Here is a 20934-nt window from a genome sequence, read left to right as displayed (position 1 = left end):
CAGATGGAATTACTGTCTTTCAAAAGTAGGGCTGTACTGAAAAGAATTAAGGTAGTGTCATCCTTCTTGTAGGAAGGCAATTCTGATTAGAGACTTTTCTGGAATCATATCCGATCTTGTTCAGCTTGAAACAAATAGTCTCATGAAGCCTAATATTAAAGTCATTCTGTATTTGTGTCTGTTTCCTTAGAAAGCCTTTTCTCTTTAAAACTACCTTATGCTTTGGAGGACAAGCTTGTGCTACGAGCTGGGGAAGTGGGTTGTGCTCTGCAGGAACAAGATTGCTAAAGTTTGAGTAATCGTCTTCCTAAAAATGAGAATCTGGTCCACTCTTTGATGCTGACAATGTCTGGTATTTTGTCGTTTTGGGTTTTTTGATAGTGTGGAAGCATGTTTTGAGGTTCTTCAAGTTTGAATAGGATTCTAGCAGTGAAATTAAAAATAAAAATGGGGGGTGTCTTTATTACTATTCATGCTCATAATTCTTGTTCCCTCTCCTCTTTTTCACTTTCTTATTTTGAAAGGGTCCTCGGAGGCAAGCCATGAAGGAACTGTCAACTGATTTGGCTAAATATCAGCGATGGTTAATTAAAAAAAAGATGAAGGCTTTTTATGCGCCAGTGCATGCAGAGGACTTGAGGGATGGAGGACAATACTTAATGCAGGTACACCTCTCGCAAATATTTTTTTTTTTTAAATGGAAGTGGTGAACATGAACATCAAAATTAGAAGTGTTTTTATACTTCAAAGTATTTTCATTTTGCAAAGTTATCTTAAGACTTTGATGAAAAATACTTGGTCTTCTGCTTAAGAAAATAAAAGAACCTTTAGTTGTTTCAGTAACGTGGGTTTTTAAAAAAAAATAATTTTTTTTCTTCTTAGGCTGCTGGTTTGGGTAGAATGAGACCTAACACCCTTGTTGTTGGATTTAAGAAAAACTGGAGACAAGGTGACATGAGAGATGTTGAAACCTATATCAATTTATTCCAGTAAGTAGAAAATGCAGAGATGTAGTTCTCATGTTCCATTTCAGTACATTTGGAAATAAGTCAAGAACATCTTAATTGGATGAAGTCTCTTTCAGGTAGACTCAGATTTTTCTGTGTTGCTGATCTAGCATTCTTCAATACTGTCTTTTTCTTGATATGGAAATTAATAAAGAAGTTTTTTATAGTTTAAACAGATTTCTATATAACAACTCAGTGTCTAGAAAGAGTTGTGCAGTGTGATCTGATGTTTAAGAGTTACTGTTGTTAGAGATGGAACTAGAGTCTTATGTACTAGTCTGCTGAATTCTTTAAAGCATAGTTTCTGTTGAAAGCAGGGGGTTTCCAACATTTCTTCTGTACAGATTAAGTGTAGTAGAGAACGAATCGACTCATGATGAAGTTCTATCTTCATTAAACCTTGCTGTCATATACGAGAAATATTTTATTTGCAAGATACACAATACTGACACCCAAAGTAATACAGTAGTCAAAAAGGAGATGGGAAAAGAAATCGAAGTGTAATCTGACAGTACTGAAAGGCACACCAGTTCTGGCTGAAAAATTTAATAGAATAACTTGTGCTACAAACACTTAAACCTCCAAAACTTGCTGCTTCACTTACACAGAGAGGTTTTTTTGTTTTCCTTATGTGTTGTTTAGCCTGCTTCATTTGTGCTTTACACTTCTCGTATATTGTGGATTTAAAAGAAGAGGAGGATGGTGAGTTACAGGCAGAGATTAGAAAAGGAAAAAAAGAAAATACACTCCCACTCTCCCAGCTCCTTAAGAGAAAAACAGGAGATCCAAATGCAGTGAAAAATAAGGAAACATGTTGGTTAGTTCTTGGTGTTCCTTTTTTTCCTATTTTATTTTGCAATGGCTTGTGCTGGAAGATCTCTCAAGTGCAACAAGTCATGTGGTTCTCCACATCCCAAAAGAGAAACCTCAGGAGGTAGTAACTGTACGTCAACTATATTTCTGGAAAACCTGTGGAAAATTGAAAGCTTCTGAAGCCCACAATAGAAACATATCTAATCAGTACAATTTTAACACATTAAATAATGGATTTAAAATGTTCACTAATGGGCAAAACACTTTCTTCTTAAACCAACCTCAATTTTTCTTGCATTTATTATAAAATATGTTGATACTTGGAACATTTCTAACCAAGTCTTATTACTTCTAAAGAGAAGTGTTTAATGAGTGAAATATTGAGAAGATTCTCTCTGTGGAAATGACATGGGAGGGAATTCTCTAATTTATGGTTGTTTGTAATGAGCTCTTATATTTAAAAGACTGATGATTAATGGCTAATACAAACTGTATGATATTGTTAAGTTCATGTTTTCCTATGTTATATCTTGGAGATTTTGTCCTTCATTTTACTCCATTTTTATGCAGCCATTTATTCAGGCTTCTTGTTTCTACAATAATGAACGTTTCCCCCTTTTTAAAGGAGTGAGTTCCTTCTCCATCAGATATAATGGGAATAGGCATATTATAGCTTACAGCTGATTTTATTCTAAATTACAACTTCATAGCTGTTCTTAATACTCAAATGTTTTGGAAAGATGTCATAGATTTTTAGTTCTTAGATTAATGAGATCTATTCAAAATAAGTCCCTTCATGGGGGGGAGGGGAGATAAAAATTTAGATTTCTCAATGTGTTTTGTCATTTGTACAGACCTTAACTCACCTGTTCACGTTGCTTTTATTTAATCACTGTTTACATAGGGGAGAGATGGAGGAAAGGGAATAGATACCCTTTCTATCTCTTGCTTTTCAAGATACAGTGTTCAGTTCACTGATGCAGTTGATAGTTTGGAATTGAAACTGAAATTGTAACACAAATTTATGTTTTGGGAGTTTAAACGGCAATGTTTAATCACTAGAATTTGTTCAGAGTGTGTGAAGTAGGTCCTTTGGGAAGGAGAAGGTTGTAAACTACTTTTATTCTTTTTGTTTAGTGATGCCTTTGATATTCAGTATGGTGTAGTTGTCATCCGCCTAAAGGAGGGCCTGGACATTTCTCACCTTCAGGGCCAAGGTAACATTTATTTTGTTTCATCTGGTGAATAGTCGTTCTAATTCCCTTTTAATACTGCTTTCTGAAAATATTAAATGAAGATAAGTCATAGGAAAAAACCAACAAAAACCAAAACACCACTCTTATAGAAGAAAAATCATTGAAATTAGTAAGTCTGAAATGTAAAATAAGAATAATCCATGTTCAGCAACAGAACTTGGTTTTCTGCATGTTTCAACTTCCTGTATTTGTAAGCTGTATATAGTTGCTTCCCAAATATTTACTATTTTACTGAAACAAATTAAAGAGGCTGCCAAACTGGTATCAAGTATTTGGGACCCAAGTCTTAAAATCATGAAAATAACAAATGTTGCATGATCCAAGAATGCTATGGGTCAGGTGTGGGTTGCCAACTCCTAAGCACACTAGTTTAGAGACCTCAGCAGTAGTCTAAGTTTGGAAAGGTTTTCTATTTTCAATGTAGACAACTTAATTATGCTGTGTAGGTAGTGGTCTTAAGCCAAATAGTATAATTTCAGTTAAACTTCAAGCAGAATAATGAGGGAAGCCTGTGAGCTTTGGCAGCAATTGTCTACTGAATTGCTAATGTGTAATTTGTTTGTAGCTTGCTCCAGTGCTGCTACAATGAGGAAGAATGCTTGTGACATGCTCTGTAGGGGGGCATCTTCCTGAAAGAGGGGAGGTTTGTTCCTTCACTGGAAACATATGAATGTCTTAAGACTTAGAGAGAGGCAGAGAGCCTGTCACTGTGTGCAAGAGGGCAGAGAATTATGAGAAACATCAAGGATTGAACCTGCAGTGTGAAAACAGCATTGCTCAGCGGACTGGGAAATAGAACACCAAGTCTTAGTATCCACTGGGGACTGTGAGTTTGTTTTGACAGCTACCAAGTAGCTCCACTGAAGCCAAACCTGGAAAAAACAGCTTGGCTGTTAGACATACTTGGTCTGGGCCCTGTCTAAAGCTCATCTTCTTCTTGGAGTTAGAGTGGAAGTGGAAAATGTTTCACAAAGTAATTTTTTTTTTCTTGGTTGTACTTCCTCAGTATTAGCTAGCTCTGTTTTATGTTTAGCCTGTGGTAATGCAATCAGCACCCAAAATCTGGGGAGGAACTAGCAGGAAATTAGAGCTCGGCTCAGAGGAGGAGCCTCTTTGTACTCTGAAGCAGTTCATGTAAGATTTTTGTTGTTGTTTTCTGCTATTTTTTTCCCTCTCTTCACCATAGCATAACAGCTGCAGTAGAGTTTAACCAGCTGTGAACCATCTGTATATAGTCATATACGTCTTTTGATACCATGTGGAACAATTCAGTGGTTTATAATGTATTTCTTTGCTTTCTCAAAGAAGAGTTACTTTCATCCCAAGAAAAATCTCCATGTACCAAGGATATTATAGTAAAAGTGGATTATAGCAAGAAGACAGAGACAGACACTTCTATAGCTTTTGCTCCATCATCTAGTGAAAGAACTCCCACTGTACATAAAGGTAACTTCTAGTTAGCAATGAAATTTGAGTTCTCACTGTTTCTCTCTCTCTCTCTCTCTCTCTCTCATTCCCTCTTCAGTTCCTCTCTCCCTTCACCAAGGAATTATTTAAGGGATTTTTGTGTCTGTGGAACGGAAACGTGTTGTGCTTAGACATGCTGTTGATGTCTAATCACTTACGTACTTTGGTTTAGAGCTTACCAGTATGTAAAGTAAGTCTTTCACATCTAGTCCCTAAATAAAACAGGTGATAGACAGTGACCTACAATGGATTTTCTTTGTTAATGAGTTTGACAAGCATTAAAAATTGCTTGAGAATATGCCACACATTTATATAGTAAGTGTGATTTGAAGGCTGCTAAATTTATGAGGAATTTTTCACCTCAGGCTAGAAAATTGTATGCATGTTAACAAACACAAATCATTCAGGATATTTTGACATGACGATAATTAACTTTCTTTAAGCTTTTACTTTAAAAAGGAGTGACTTAACAGTTGAGTGAGTGATGTAATTATTTTTTTTTTTTTTAAAGTACAAGTAAATTTCAGGATCTGGTAGACTGCATTTGTGTGCTTTTCTTTGTATGAAAATCCATTTCATTCTACACCTTTATGTTCTCATTTCTTTCATATACACTAGTTGTGTTTTCATTAACATCACAAAGGAAATTAACCTTTTTATTTTGTATCTTTAAAAATCTTCCAGAGGAGGACGAGGATGGAAAGACTCCAACACAACCACTGTTGAAAAAAGGCAGGCATTTTCCACCTTTTTGTGTTAAATCATTCTTTTGCATTGTTAATTTCAGTTTTCCTTTTGTACTTCTTTCTACACATATATATGGGAGAGAGGAAAATATAAACCATGCAATGTTAACTTGTTTCTTCATATCTACTTTGGAATGTGCTTCATCTTTAGGGATTAATATGTGGAAAAAGGCAACTGTGTGGAAATTCCCAGAACAAGTTGCTACTGAGAAAGGATTCTGCGTGTGTCTAAGATATGTTGGCTGGTGTTGGGTTTTTTTTTGGGGGGGGGGGTTGTTTTTGGGTTTTTGGGGGTTTGTTGTTGGTGGGTGTTTGGGTGTTTTTGTTTTTTTTTTTTTTACTTTAGCTCTTAAGTAATATTTGAAATGTGTTCAGGAGCCTGCTTAGTTCTTTGTCCAGGTATCTGTCTGAGTCCTTACTTGATTTAGGAGTAAGGGAAATATTATCTAATGGTATAGTCTGTTCAGTAGGTCTTCTATAGTCACAGTTGTTCCTCTGTTACTTGGAATTGTTCAATAGCTTGCAAATTAAGGCATGATATAGCCACTCAGTGAGATTAACATCTGAAGTAATGCAAAGTAGTCATTCAAATAATCAGCATTTTGACAGATGAATTGAGCAGTTTTCACTTCCTGGTTTATTTCAAACTTTTTGAATTAAGCAAATATTTTTGTCTTAACTAAGACTTACCTAACTTTTTTGGCATTTTCTTCATAATTTAAATAGCTAGAAGCTGTTATGTTTTAATAATGGAAAGAGAGATTACATATGGAAGCACAACATGGCAGTTTGGAACAAATCCCAGTATGTAGTAAAATAGTACATTAATGTAAATCAGTCACAGATGTACTCTAAATTTAAAAATTCCTAATAAAATAAGGACTGAGATGAATATTCAACTCCTGGTTCTTGTTCAAACTGAGACTTTAATTAAGGGAAAGGAGTTATTTTTTCTATATTTTTTAAAAAAATACACTTGCCTGTATTAGTCTAATTGAAAATGCCATTGTTGTCTTGTTCTCAGCAAATCCAATATCTTTGTCACACAGAATAGTCTATATTGTGCTTCAGAGCCTAGCACATGCAGGCTCTACTTGTACTTGTTGCAAAAGATAGAATTCCAATATGCAGAACTAGCTTTTATTTTCACTACATACTTAAAGAAAAATGGATTTAAGAAAAGTGCTTAGGACATGGCATACTTGTAAATTACTATCTATACGTTTTTAGGGAAATTTTGTCATATTGCAAGAGGTAGCAAGTGTATGAGCTAATGCTCTGAAGTATGTATGCAAGGTTAGTTACATTGTCCAGGCAAATGACTGTATAAAGATATTACAGATCCTTCATTTGTCAAATGTCTGCTAAATTACTTTGATATTTAAATCTTTAACTGCTGAAGCTGAGTTTGCAGACTCCCTAAATATACCTAAGTTTACATCCATTCACTCAAAATTTGGAATTGGCTTAGGGGAGGAAGAAACAATTTTAATTTAAACTTAGAGATACCGCAACATATGAAGAAGTTGCATTTGGTGAATTTCAGGGTGATTAACCAAAACACTTAAAAAATGAAATTTCATCATATTTTTTTCCAGATTCAAAGAGCCCATCTTCTCCTTTAAACTTGGCTGACCAAAGACTTCTTGATGCTAGTAGTCAGTTTCAGAAGAAACAAGGGAAAAGCAATATTGATGTCTGGTGGCTCTTTGATGATGGAGGTAATGTGCTTTATACTTTGAAAACAAATGTTGAAAAAAAGGATTACTGAAGTTATTTTTAATTAATTGTTAATAGATATCTTTCAGTCAGTTTATATATAGATTACAAATTTGTGCTATTAAAGTCTAACAGGATGCTATGTTTTCTGAATCATTCTGAAATTCTGGTCAAAATGCAGGTTTGACACTGTTGATTCCGTATCTCCTAACAACCAAAAAGAAGTGGAAAGACTGTAAGATCAGAGTGTTCATTGGTGGAAAAATAAACAGGATTGATCATGACAGAAGAGCGTAAGTTTACCTTTAGAAATTTCATTTAAAATTCTAATAGAACATGTTACACAGTAGATTACTTTCTCTACCTAGTAGCTTTCTTTCAGTTGTTCTTTGCTTCAGGTGTATTCATATTCTATTTTCTTTCTCCAAAAAAGTTCCATTTCCCCTAAATTATTTTGGAGGAGATGTCAAGTTAAACCAATTTGTCTGCAGCATTGTCTGACACTAACTAATATTTTTCTGAGGTTGTCTTTAAGGGAGAGCTCTTCTCTTAGCTTTTTATGGGTTTAAAATGTTTTGGGTTTTTTTTCCAAAGCATATTGTTGATTTATAGCCATATGCCAGGTCAATTTGATTTTTTTTCTATCGCACTTACGTTGATTTTTTTTTTTGGTCTTAAACTAGTGTTTTTATTACCAAACACCTACCTGTTTACCCTGTGAAATAAATAAGTATCTGATCATGCATAAAGGCTTGTTTTTCTGATACAGGATGGCTACTTTACTGAGCAAATTTCGGATAGACTTCTCGGACATTATGGTTCTTGGGGATATTAATACTAAGCCAAAGAAAGAAAAGTAAGTCTCAGAAAAATGCAACTTGTTTGTTAGTTTAATTCTTGATGTCTTTCATTAATTTGGAATACTTAATTCTTTCCTACATAACAGTTTTGATATACTGATTCCTATGACATCCAGTGTTTCTTGAAAATGCAGGAAGTAAATTAAGCATTAAGTCCTACAGCCAAGAACATAGAAGTTTGTAGTTTTTAAATCCCAGGCCCTTAGATTGTAACATGAAATTTAGAAAAATACAGTTTAAAAAAATGCAATTTGTCTGGAGCAATCTCTTTTTTAAAAACAGAAATGCTCACAAAACCTTAAATGGTCTTTTAACTTGGAGTCTTAGTTTAACATACCAAAGCTTGGTTTTTTAAATAGCCTGATCTATTTTTTGGTTTTTTTATTTTGGTGTTTTGGGGTTGGTTGTTTTTGGTTTTATTTTTGTTTAAATTGCTTGGACTTTTAATTTACACAGGAATGATCATACATGTGATATTTGTGATTTTCAAATTTAAAAAAATACTAATTGTCGATGACTTTCAGTACAAATTTGTAACAGAAGGTGTAAGATCTAAAAATAGCACCCTCCTTTTCCTTCAAGTTGTCTTTAGTATGTTGAAGTTGTAAAAATATCTTTTTGCATGGATATGCATGTATCTGAATAACTTGATATGTCATGCAAATTAGGAAATACTGTTTTGCAACTTATGTAAATCGTAAATGCTAATATGCATTCTTTTATATGCTGCTTTTTAATGACCTTTTCTTAAATATACAGAATATATCAAGCAACTAAAACAGTAGCATTATTTCTAGCACTCTGCTGCTTTTGGATGTCTTTGCTTCTGGGAGCCTGCTACTGTAAAATGTGTAAACATAGAGGTTGCACACATTTATCCATTAAAAAAATCGAGATTTAGAATTACATGGAATTATTTTTATTTCATAGAAGCAATCCATGAGTTATTTCTTCTGAGAGCATTCTTTTATATCTGTGGATGAATTCCCTGCAATATATCCAAAACCTTTCTAAGATAGCAGTTGGCATTAACAATAGATGTAAACTAAGTGGAGGAAGATGATTTATATTTAAATGTTGCTGTGTTGTATAATAGAATATTGTTAATACTTTTCTTTTTATTCAGCCAAAAAATAGCAGATCACATTTGAGTTTTCCCTTTTGATAAAGGTGAAGACAGCGTAACTTCAGTAAAGACCACAAAGGGTAGAAAAAAGGATTTTTCTAGTAGTGTGGGAGTTTCCTGGAGGAACGGGAACACCTCAGTTAGAAAATGGGCATGGGGGGGTGTTTAGTTATGCAGAAGCTAACATGTTACACATACAGAGATTACAATATATCCTAAGAGTTTATTATCATTAATGTTTGTTAAACTTTCCACACTGTAGTTTGCAACCACAGAAGATTGGCAATACCTTGTCATCTTTATAAAAAAAAATTCAAATAGCATCAAATGTAGTTATTTCATTGGATGTAAGGCATACATTGCAGTATGTTCTGCTAAAAATCTGTTTTATTGATCTCACATGCTGGGGCTATTCAAAGACAAATTACTTTCATAACTTGTGGCAGCCTTTGTTTGCTGTTCAGATATCCTAATGTGGGTAGAGAAAGTAGGGTAATGTAAATTGTTCTTCCTAGTAGAAATGGATGCCGCTTTAGTCTTCGGAAGGTTTTTTCAAAGTTCTTGCTAAAGTTCAAGTCAATTCAAAGTAACACCTCATATTCTAACAAGTGCAACAGGAAGACTAAACAAGATGGCTATGGTTATTTGCATTTGAATGTGGCTCTTGGACTGTATTGGAAAGAATAAAGGGAAACAAAATAAAAACAACAAAGCCAAAATCCTAGTGGCAGTAGTGTGAGACTTCATAGCTATTTTTTTTAGTATGACATGTAAATTTCTTCTTTCAAACTGAATTCTGAAGAAGCTACTGTTAGTTACTATACATTTTCTAAGGCAGTACTCTTCAATTTTCAAACAATTACAGTAAAACTACCAAAAGTTATTGTTTGTGGTTTTTGGTTTTGTGGGGTTTTTTAAGCTGGCTAAAACTTTCTATTTAGTTGCACTATGAACAGTGACAGCTCCTAAATATGTCCCTAATTGTTTGTTTGAATGATAATGTCTGCATATACAAATAGCTGATTTGATGTTTTAACTGCACTTGGCAGGGAAAAAAATCAGTTTTATTTATTTTTACATGGTAATAAAACTTACTTTCTGATATCATGAAAGTTATTGCTGACATACAGACTCATATCTGTTTTAATATGGATGTTCACTTAATCATTCCAGTATTGCAGCTTTTGAAGAAATGATAGAGCCCTTCCGACTTCATGAAGATGATAAAGAACAAGAAGTTGCGGACAAAATGAAGGAGGATGAACCATGGAGGATAACAGATAATGAACTTGAGCTTTACAAAACAAAGGTTCTGTATTCTTTAGAGTGTTATGTTAAATGTTGTTAAACTTTTTTTTCTCCTACTGCATTTGTGGATGTGATATCAATGAGTTCACACCTAAACTGCTTTCCTACAGTATTTCAGCAGTTAATTTAGAGTAATATAGTCTATATTCAGCTGTTTGACATTTTTGACCAAATGACCATTTTTTACTTTGTTAATTAAAAAACCAAACAACACACTATATCTAATTGTGGTGTTAAGGAGCAATTAAAGGTTTGATATATTTGGCAAGCAGTTGTGTGCTACAGAGACATCAGAGGTACTCCTCCTCAAGTGCTTCTACGGAGGAGACTTAGGTAGCATCCTGTAACAGGATGCAGATACAGACAAGTATCTAAAGAAAGACTGGCTAAATTTTCAGTGGTCTGAAGTTCTTCAGGATGGTTCTGAGTATATTCCACCCTTACCTTTTTTTTTTTGCTGTCTCGGTTTTTTACAACTTGAGGATTTGTAGTAGAGAGGAAATGGGATTGGTAGGTCATTCTGCATTGTAAATGCTGGGGGGGGGAGGGGTGGGGGGGTAACTAAATGTTTAACAGGTAGGTGCAGATTGACTGGCACCTGCTGCTGAGATCTGCTTACTGCATATCACCAAGAGGCTGGGCTTTGGAAGATTTAATAAAGTACAGTTACTTTATAGTTAATGAACTGCTTGATGCCTTCCTGTTCCTCATGTCAAAACTCATTTCAGTGAGATAACTGAAGTGATTTATTCTTTTGTCTGCTAATAGCTTAATTATTTCTGCAGACACTAGCTTGGAGGCTAACTAGATTTCACCTCATCTGAGAACAATAGAACTATAAGAAATGATTAACTCAAAATGTTTGCTAGAAAGTCAGTTGATGTAAAAGAGAACTGAGGAAGCTACCTCAGATGGTAAGACAGGATAGGGTAGTAAGAACAGGGAGGTGCCTTATAGGGATAGGCTTACCAAATGAAGATGGGGCTTCACTTCTGTAAGACCTGCTCACTATGAACCTAGAGAATATAGTTAAAAGAACCTGGAAGACAGCATAAGGGGCTCTTGCTTCCCAGCTATGGAGGATGGTATCACTATTAGATGAACTATCTTAAACTTAGCTTTCATAGTACTTGGCTTATTTGCATATTTTAAGCTTACTGCTTTCTTCTCTCCCAGCCTTGCAACCATAGGTATTTCAGAAAAGTGAATAAATTGCCAAACTGAGGTGGAAGTACCTGCCTTCTATAAATGACTCGTACCAATTGATCATAACTGGTTTTCATTTTTCTTGAATAAATAAACTTTTTTTAGTTTTATTTAAAAGATCTTCCTAACAAGTTTCACTTTAATTACAGACTTATCGCCAAATTAGGCTAAATGAGTTGCTGAAAGAACATTCAAGTACAGCTAACATAATTGTCATGTAAGTAGATGATTTGTACTGTTACCTTAATTGATATAGAAATGCAATTTGAAATACATGTAAATACAGGTTGGGGAAAAAGCCTGTGCCTTGACTTACTCAAGGAGGTTTCAGTGCTGAAAGTATTTATTAGACATGTGGAGCTACTGTAGTGATGAATGAAAAGTGGCGTGTGTAGTTTTGTGCTTCTGATACACTGGTTTAGGTGATTACCTCCACATTTCTACTGCAGCTCAGGATTCTCACATTCCTTCCACGCCTGTGTGCAACTATTTCCCTCTCTTTCAGGTCCTTCCTTTCAGTTCTTTCTAGGAGATATCTCTAGATAAAGCTAGATCATCATCCTGCTGATGGAATTACTTTTGGTGTAAACCAGCAGAATGCAGATCATAGGTTCCTTCACTGTGGTTGCCTTTAGGAGCCTGCTTCAGAGCTCCATGAAGTAGTACTACAAGTGAAGTTTGAGTAGGACAAATATAACTTACTGGGTTTTTTTTAAAAGGAGCATGGCTTGTTTTGGAAGGATTGGGAGAAGGAATATTAGACTGCACCAACCTGGCATTGTAAGAAAAAGCTGTATTTTTAAAATCTTGAAGATTCTTTCAGGAAACTGTTGTCAACTGAGAAAAAGTCTCTATGAAGCTACCTGAATACAAAAGGGTGGTAAGAGGCCAAAAGCGAGGGGTAAATAGATGTAAAGGCCTGTGGTGCTTAAGATAGGAACTCTCAACTCATTAACTGAATTGGAGGGGGCGGGGGGACAGAATTCTAAAAAGATCAGGGAATTTGACTTAATATCTACTAGTTGTAGAATCATATTTTCATATTTATGTGGTATGACTTGTACTTAACCAGGTTTCTCTAATTGTTGAATGCTTTTTTTCCCTTGTGAATTGTAGGAGTTTGCCAGTTGCACGAAAAGGTGCAGTTTCTAGTGCACTATACATGGCCTGGTTAGAAGCTCTTTCTAAAGATCTGCCACCAATTCTCCTTGTTCGTGGGAATCATCAGAGTGTTCTTACCTTCTATTCCTAAGAGTACTGCACATGGGAGAGCTATGATGAAATGGTACTTCAGTGCCCAGGGGAGAGTGACTGATATGGTCTATAGTTTATTAACATCACAAAGGCAAAAAGTGACTCTTCTTTCACTGTTTCACTGACTTGAAAGCACACAAGGAAAGTCACTGTATTTCTAAAGTTGTGACATCTTCAGTTTTAGTCTGTATTTTCTGTAATTTAATCTTGCTTAATGGGGGAGGATTCTTTGTTAGACTGAAGAACAAGACAAGCTTTTTGTTTGCTATTTGAATAGCAGCAATAAAATGTTTTATTTTTGATCAATGAAAGGATTATAGATTTATAAAAGCCTTTTAGCCTTGAGGTGCCTTCTGAAATTAACCAAATCTTATCCGTACATCCTATTTTGTAAATTTATATAGAATGTCAAAATCTGCCTTCAACTAAGAGTTTAAATCAGACTTCCTTTTAGTTTCTAGTCTCTTCCATATTTCAGTAAAAATGAATGCTGCTTTTCAGTCTTCCATTGAGCTATTAGTTCTTAGTACTGTATGTTTTCTATTGTCATAAAGTTTTGGGGTTTTTATTATATCTGTTAGATTTAATGTTGAGAATTGGGGCAGGTCGGCTGAACTAAAATTCCTGATGTTATTGTCAAGACTGTACTACTAAATTTTGTAACAAAGTAAAACTAATTCTACTAGCCAAAAAGATCCTTGTCTCAAATTTGACAATGCGTACTACTTTGGCACTACTGAGATACACAGCCAACATTAGCTACCTTGGTGAAGGATACTGGCCAATCTTTGCTCTGTAGCTCTAATACGAAACTGAATTCCTCTTACTGGCTGAGGCTTTTCATCTTACTACAAACTAGAAGAAAATAAAAAGACCTGTCCTAGTTCTTCGCATATTATGTTTTGGTGTCACTCTCAACTTATTTTGAAACAAAACTCAGCTTAAGGCTTGAATGGGGATAATATAAGCAATGTGATGCTATCTAACAGAAAACAGTAAACACTATGTGGAATCTTGCTATCCAATATGAAATGTAAAAGCTACAGTTCTCTCGCATTTTTCAACAAATGGTTAAAAGGACCACTAGTTACTACGGGAGATGTTTTTAGGTCAATTCATTCAGTTCTCAGAAAATACATTTAGTCTTACTCAATAATACTCAGGTTTGATCGTTTAGCAATTTAGATCTATTCCATACATCCGACTTTATACATTTTCTATGTTCAATAAAGAAACTGCCAATCTTGTGTGCCCTTTCATTGTATATTTTGAAAACTTCATAATTTAGTCTACTATGAACATCTACAAAAGAAATTTCACTTGAGCCTTTGTATAAAGGTTAGTAATGTGAACAGTTTTTTAAATTCCTATATATTTTGGATAGAAAGGATTGCCTAAAAACATTTCACAAGCTTTTGATATTAGAATTGGACATGCTACTGGATCAGTTTACCAGTGGTTGAGTGAGTTTCATTTAAGAATGCACAGAAAAGGTGTATTTTTATGCTAAATACAAGATCAAATTGAAATGTAACTCTTTCTTTTGAAGGAAAAGCATAATCATTGTGTGGCAAGGTGGAGCTCTTCAAGTTGTGATTAAAGATAAAAATATTCTACACAGTGCAGTATACACTGTTGTCAGGTTCTTGGTAAAATGCAGAAAATTTTTTTGCTGTTTCTGTCAATTGGATTTGAAACTATTGAATCATTTCACTTAAGAAAAATAAACATGCATGTTTTGCTGCTAAGTGTGAGATAACTGATGCCAGCATGAACCTAGCTTGTTATGATAAACATTATAAAACAAGACAGTTTGCAGTAAAAGTGCTGTTTCCTTCCAGGTGAGGGGGTGGGGATCAAACTTACCAATGTATCTATTACAGGTTTTTAGGGGATAAGGATGTCGCATTGTGAATATGGAATCATTGCCATGTTTCTTCTTGTTTTGTGGGTTACATTCTTTTGAACAGTTGGACAGTAAGGCATGGACTTAATGCTGCTATCTTAAAAAAAAAAAAGTGCACAGCTACACTTATTTAAAAGGTTTTTTGCCCATTCAGAAAACCATTGCTTGTGATCTGTAACACAGAAACCAAATGAAGTGTGTGTATACATGCATATATGTGTATAAAATTCTATAAAATGTATCTAAATATGCATATGGGGATAGTTAAGGTAATGTCTGTGAAATAACATAGGATGCTTTTCACATGCACTCTCAAAAGTCCACTAACACTAGGCATGAGGTCAAGTTTCGAGATTATTTGCTACACTAAAATTTCAAGAGTTAATGGTAATTGCTTGTAACAGATCTCAGTTAGTGGCAGTCACTCTAACTTCTGCTTTTGACGCCAAATTTAGTTATGTTCCAATCATTAATTACTTGAAAAATGAAATCACACATGGCAATTCATACATTCTATAGATAGGTTTCTTTCTATGGGTTTAGAAATACAGTAATAGCTGGAGAAAATCAGTTATTTATTTGATCACTTAGATTTGTATTTAGGTTTCCTTTTACATACATTCTTTTTATATGCTTCCTCACATTACATATTTAAAAATAACTGAAGCTAATTTAAAGATTTGAGCGTTAGTGGGTAATGGCCCACTTGAAGATGTAAGATTTGATACTGTACTGTAACTGTCACACACAAATGCTTTTCTAATGTTTTAACGTAATTATTGCAGTTAATACTTTGTACCAGGGGGATGTCACTGCAATAAAAGGAAGTGAATTCAATATAACTATCTTGTGTAACAAAGCCTTTTTTTATTTGTGGGGGATAGGGAATAATGTACATAATTTAACAGATTAATGCCAAAAATAGTTCCTGATACATGAGTATGCTTATTGCGCACATCTGATACTTACCTTTATTGTGGAATTTGCATAGGACCATGAGTAGAATTTAAAGGCATTCAGGTATCTCGTACAAGGAGACAAATGTTTTGTTCTTGGGGGAATGTTTGCTGCTACTGGGTTAGGAATAGTGGTGACGGCATATGAAAAATAAACCTTGTTTGACTTGCTGAAATTTGTCATGATGTGCCAGACAATGCAGACCAATATGCAATATGAGGTGTGTTTAAACTGGAACATTAGTATCTGAAAATTTGTTTCTATTACATATACAATTTGTTTTGCTTCTGAATACGGTGAAAGACTGTTAGCTCCCCTTTCTCCCTCAAAACTGCCCCCTGGAATATGAGGAAGTATGTTGGTAGAATAACTTGTAAGCAAAACATGTTTCACCTTCACTGATCTACATTCAACTAGAAACAGGTTGGAAAATCTAAGTTTAAGAGCATAATGAGAAATGGCAAGTTGTTTTCTCAGCTGAGGGTCTGATGAAGAAAGATGAAGAACTTTAATCTCATCAATTTTGGTGTTTCCCAGTGTAGCTAGGTGACTGAGAATTTTTAGTTTAAAATTAACCTCTAATAAATTCAGACCTTTACTATATAACCTTAGTTTACTAAATGCTCTGCATTAGGTTGACGGAGGCTGATGCCTGCATTTAGGAGAGGGGGAAACAAGCTGGTGGAAGTCATCACTGTGTTAACTCTTGAACTGGAAGAGTAAATGTTGAAGCAGTAGCATGCATCTCCAAACAGAAGCAGGGAAGATGTTTCTCTTGAAACATGCCTTTTATGCCCAGAGCTCCATCTCACAAATGACAAAGTGTACTTCAGGCTGTATATGTAACAGTTGCTGATAAGGTGCACAACCAGAACTTACCTGTGTGACACTCTAAGTCAAGCCTAGGCCAAGTCCTTACATCCCTGTTCTTGCTGGTGTAGTAGGCACAGATTTGAGAGCAGAAAAAAGAACTGGAGAACAGCTTCTTTGCTGGTCTCACCCTTGATCTGCTCAGTCTTCTAGAAAAGGTTGGCTTTGCAGCTCCAGAAATCGGCATTCACTCTGCCCTCTGCTAACCTGCTTCACGGCTTGTGCAGGCCTAGGGGTACTAAGCTGCCATCACACAGCCATGTTGTGACATGCAGCCATGTTTACCTGCATATCACAACGTAATGGCGAGAGGCAAAATGGAATCATTCAGGATTTAAAATATCAGGCAATGCTATATTGAACTTTTTAACTTGCGCTCCAGAGAGTCCCCTTTCCCGCCCCTCAGAGCCCTGCCGCCCGCCGTTAACACACATCCCCCACACACACCCCGGCACCGCCCCTGCCGGCAGCTCCGCGCTTCTGTTGGCTGCAGGCGTCTCCCCTTGTCCTCCTAGTGGCTGCAGGCGTCTCCCCTTGTCCTGTCGCTCGCGGCGGCCGTTAGACCGTCGGCCCCGGGCCCGCTGTAGTGGCAATGGGGTCCCTGGCTGTGCGAGGTGTAGTATAGCCTCTGCGAACACCTGCCCTCCCTGGCTTGCCATAAGCTTGCCCTTTTGTAAAGTACTCTCATGTTTGCTTATGCATGGTGGTGTGTGCTGAAAATGTTATTATGCTTCAGTGAAATCTCGCAAAATACGCTATTAACAGGAATCTAATGGCAGTAGCAGTGGACGTCAAAGACGACCTCAAAACCCTGCTCCCACCCAGTCATGATCTGGGGGAAAACTGACCTTGATAAGCTGTAGTCAAAAATTCTAGTGTGAGGTTCTGGGTGCAGGCACCTCGTCTTCATAGTCCCTCAGTTCCCCTCCACAGTAATAATTACAAAATCCTGCTAGTAAAGCATGCTTTTTAGTGAAAAAAAAAGACGAAATACTTTCTGTGTAGAGTTTTCTAGGTATTCGAGCTACAATAGTAACGCCAGGTGGCACTATTGTCTTTCAACATTTCAGGAATGCCTGAAACTGCACTGGCTAATACACTCTTCTTGCACTGTTCCTTCGGTTTCATGGGCTAAACGACTTAGTGCTTTGAATAAACTTGACGCATATCAGCATAATAGTATTCTTTTGCATTAAATTTTTCATAATTTTGACTGTGGATTGGAGAAAAGTTTTATATTATTCCCATACACGCACCTTGTGGGAAAAGTACTCAGGTTTTGTTCTAAAGGATGCAGGAATCTCCATGCAGATGCTGCCCGTAGAGTTCAAATAGCCTTTTTACCACGAAGTAACCACCATTTCATAAAGCACTTTTCTCTGTGGCTATTTCCAGCTGTGGTATCCTTAGCAGAAAGATAAATGCTGCAGGCAGAGAGAGAACAGATGTTAGAAAACAAAACAGGCATGTCCCATCTAGTCTCAGAACGATCCCTAACAGGTATTTTTGCTTCATAAGTAAAAACAAGACAAACGTCCATGACCTTCTACAAGTACAGAGGCAGGAGCAAGATGGTAAAAGCACGATGTCATCCCAAAATATTCAGGTACTGACTATTTAAAGCACTGCAAGAAACTGAATAGTGTAGCACAATGCATTTCAAGCTTATTAAGCTTGAGAATAACTTTATCACTGTTGAAATGTTTTACAACTAATAACTAAATCTTGGAACATCTCTCTGCAATTAAATTTGTCTCTGCAAAGCAGATGGTAAAATGGAGTCACAAGCAAAGGATTTCCACAGGCTCTGGCTGAAAATTTAGAGAGCTCAGATTAGCCTTGAAACACCCTCACTCCCAGCCCTATATGGTCATTCATTCTTTCAGACCAAGCTGCCTGGCTGGCTGGTTTAACCACAGTGTTGCAAATTATAGGCATTCTTGAACAATTCCTTTGTGCTATTGTCACTAATTACACAGATTAACATTTAGAAGAGTATTTAAAAAAAATTATATATGGAGCAGGGAATGGGATATATGTACAAAAGAGTATGCCAATGTTAGCCTATGTGTTTTATAAATATTTTGGTCAATCATCTCTGATGAGCAGTGAGGGTAAAGAAAAAAAAATCAAAACACATGTAAAGTACAAAAAATGTAACACAAAAGTTAAGCATTGTTTCTTGTAGTAAAACATAGTAGTTTAAGCACCAGTAACTTAGAAATCATAGCAGGTCAAAGCACAGTGCCTGCCAAGAGGAGCTTGCACCTCAAAGGAAATTATATTTTATGGAGTCAACCGACAACAGTCATTCACACTATTAATATATGAAATCAAGGCTAACCACAGAACAGTGTGGGGTTTCCCATGGGATTTTGGCTAACCTCATATAGAATTTCATTTTACTTTTGATTGCACAGTTGAGTGTTGTTAATTTAAAGAGTCTTTATTCTCATTAAAATCTTTCTGTATCCTTCAATTTGCAAAAGTAGTATTTCAGACATGGTAGAATTTGTTGGGAAAACTCAAGGTTTGACAAATACATGCTAAACTTTACTAAGCACTCTTTACCCATGATATTTTTAGTTTAATTGTATTGCAGGGTTTGGGGCTTGCTGCTTGCTTGTTCTTGCCATGTTTGTAAGCACCTGGAAAAATTTGGCTTGATTCTCAGTTGGGACCTGGGAGTCACCATGATGCAAATAATTCCAATGGGTAAAAAATAGAAGTTATGATTACTTGTTAACTCTAGGAACTGAGCATCCTCTCTAGCCAGAAAACTGATCTGACTTTTTCCATCCTGTACTATTGGCCTGAAGCTCTTGGGTCATTCTAGAAAACTCATTCTATCCCAAGCACAAAATATTCCAGTATTAGTATATGATTTGGAGTTTCTCTTTGCAAATGTATCTGTGCACCATCAGTCCAAATGCGTCATAATCAAGAAATTTTCACTTTCCCAGGATTAAGCAAGGTTAGTTATAAAAAGTGTCTTTTGCTACTGTAGTTTTGACTATAAATAAAGGATGATAGGTCCTGAATTTGTGGTCCTGTCCTTATTCTGACAATAATTAACCCTATTCTGTGGCAGCTTTTATGCCAGGAAGTGACTTAGTGGCAGATTTGGAATTCAGATCAAATCCTGATTTCTAGGTTTTGCTGTGAATGCTAGGAATATTCTCTCTTCCTTTCAATGGGAAACACTTTTAAATTAATTATTTGTAATTACTTCTAACTTTGAAACATTCCTGTGTTGTGGAATAATTGTGACAAGTGGCGTTCCTCAGAGGTCGGTACCGGGACCGGCACTGTTCAACATCTTTGTCGGCAACATGGACAGTGGGATCAAGTGCACCCTCAGCAAGTTTGCCGATGACACCAAGCTGTGTGGTGCAGTCGACATGCTGGAGGAAAGGGATGCCATCCAGAGGGACCTGGACAGGCTGGAGAGGTGGGCCCGTGCAAACCACATGAAGTTGAACAAAACCAAGTGCAAGGTCCTACACGTGGGTTGGGGCAATCCCAACCACGACTATAGGCTGGCCGAGGAATGGATTGAAAGCAGCCCCGAGGAGAAGGACTTGGGGGTATTGATTGATGAGAAGCTCAGCATGAGCCGGCAGTGTGCGCTTGCAGCCCAGAAAGCCAACTGTGTCCTGGGCTGCATCAAAAGAGGTGTGACCAGCAGGTCGAGGGAGGTGATCCTGCCCCTCTACTCCACTCTTGTGAGACCCCACCTGGAGTACTGCGTCCAGCTCTGGGGGCCCCAGTACAAGAGAGGCATCGAGCTGTTGGAGTGAGTCCAGAGGAGGGCCACAAAGCTGATCAGAGGGCTGGAGCACCTCTCCTACGAGGACAGGCTGAGAGAGTTGGGCTTGTTCAGCCTGGAGAAAAGAAGGCTCTGGGGAGATCTAATTGCGGCTTACCAATACCTGAAGGGGGCCTACAGGAAAGCTGGTGAGGGACTGTTTATCAGGGAGTGTAGTGACAGGACAAGGGGTAACGGGTTTAAGCTGAAGGAGGGTCGATTTAGATGAGATATTAGAAAGAAATTCTTTACTGTTAGAGTGGTGAGGCACTGGAACAGGTTGCCCAGAGAGGTTGTGGATGCCCCCTCCCTGGAAGTGTTTAAGTGTTTAATGTGACTGAGTAGCGCTATTACTATGCTTCTGTTCAGTGTTGCATGCAGCAAGTGTTGCTCCTCTTCTCAGGTTGGATGAGGCTTTGGGCAACGTGGTCTAGTGGAGGGTGTCCCTGCCCGCAGCAGGGTTGTTGGAACTAGATGATCTTTGAGGTCCCTTCCAACCCAAACCATTCTATGATTCTATGATAATTAATTGTTACTGATAAAGAAAAATCAAATACATAAGACAGCTTGTTCCTTCAGTCCATAAACATAAAGTAAGATACAAACTATCTACTTCCTATCTAAGCCAACT

General features: G+C 36.6%; 1 protein-coding gene across 2 annotated transcripts in view; it reads left to right on the top strand.

Annotated features, from left to right (window-relative positions):
- SLC12A2 (solute carrier family 12 member 2) overlaps nt 1-15510 on the top strand; it is a 58932-nt gene extending 43422 nt beyond the window's left edge. The window contains exons 17-27 of one of the 2 annotated variants that reach the window (XM_075740356.1): nt 525-665; nt 883-989; nt 2958-3037; nt 4385-4522; nt 5228-5275; nt 6888-7010; nt 7190-7301; nt 7778-7864; nt 10168-10303; nt 11658-11725; nt 12625-15510. In XM_075740356.1, coding sequence (XP_075596471.1) covers nt 525-665; nt 883-989; nt 2958-3037; nt 4385-4522; nt 5228-5275; nt 6888-7010; nt 7190-7301; nt 7778-7864; nt 10168-10303; nt 11658-11725; nt 12625-12760 — 1176 coding nt within the window. In that variant the 3' untranslated portion in view covers nt 12761-15510. Of the gene's footprint in view, nt 1-524; nt 666-882; nt 990-2957; nt 3038-4381; nt 4523-5227; nt 5276-6887; nt 7011-7189; nt 7302-7777; nt 7865-10167; nt 10304-11657; nt 11726-12624 lie in introns of both variants that reach the window. The other variant, XM_075740355.1, reaches the window with a different exon arrangement.
- Nucleotides 15511-20934: the final 5424 nt, after the last annotated feature.

The sequence above is a fragment of the Balearica regulorum genome, chromosome Z (genome assembly GCF_011004875.1).
Source record: "Balearica regulorum gibbericeps isolate bBalReg1 chromosome Z, bBalReg1.pri, whole genome shotgun sequence".
Taxonomy (NCBI): Eukaryota; Metazoa; Chordata; class Aves; order Gruiformes; family Gruidae; genus Balearica; species Balearica regulorum.
The sequence above is the reverse complement of the archived record's forward strand: the minus strand, read 5'-3'. Positions and strand labels throughout refer to the sequence as shown.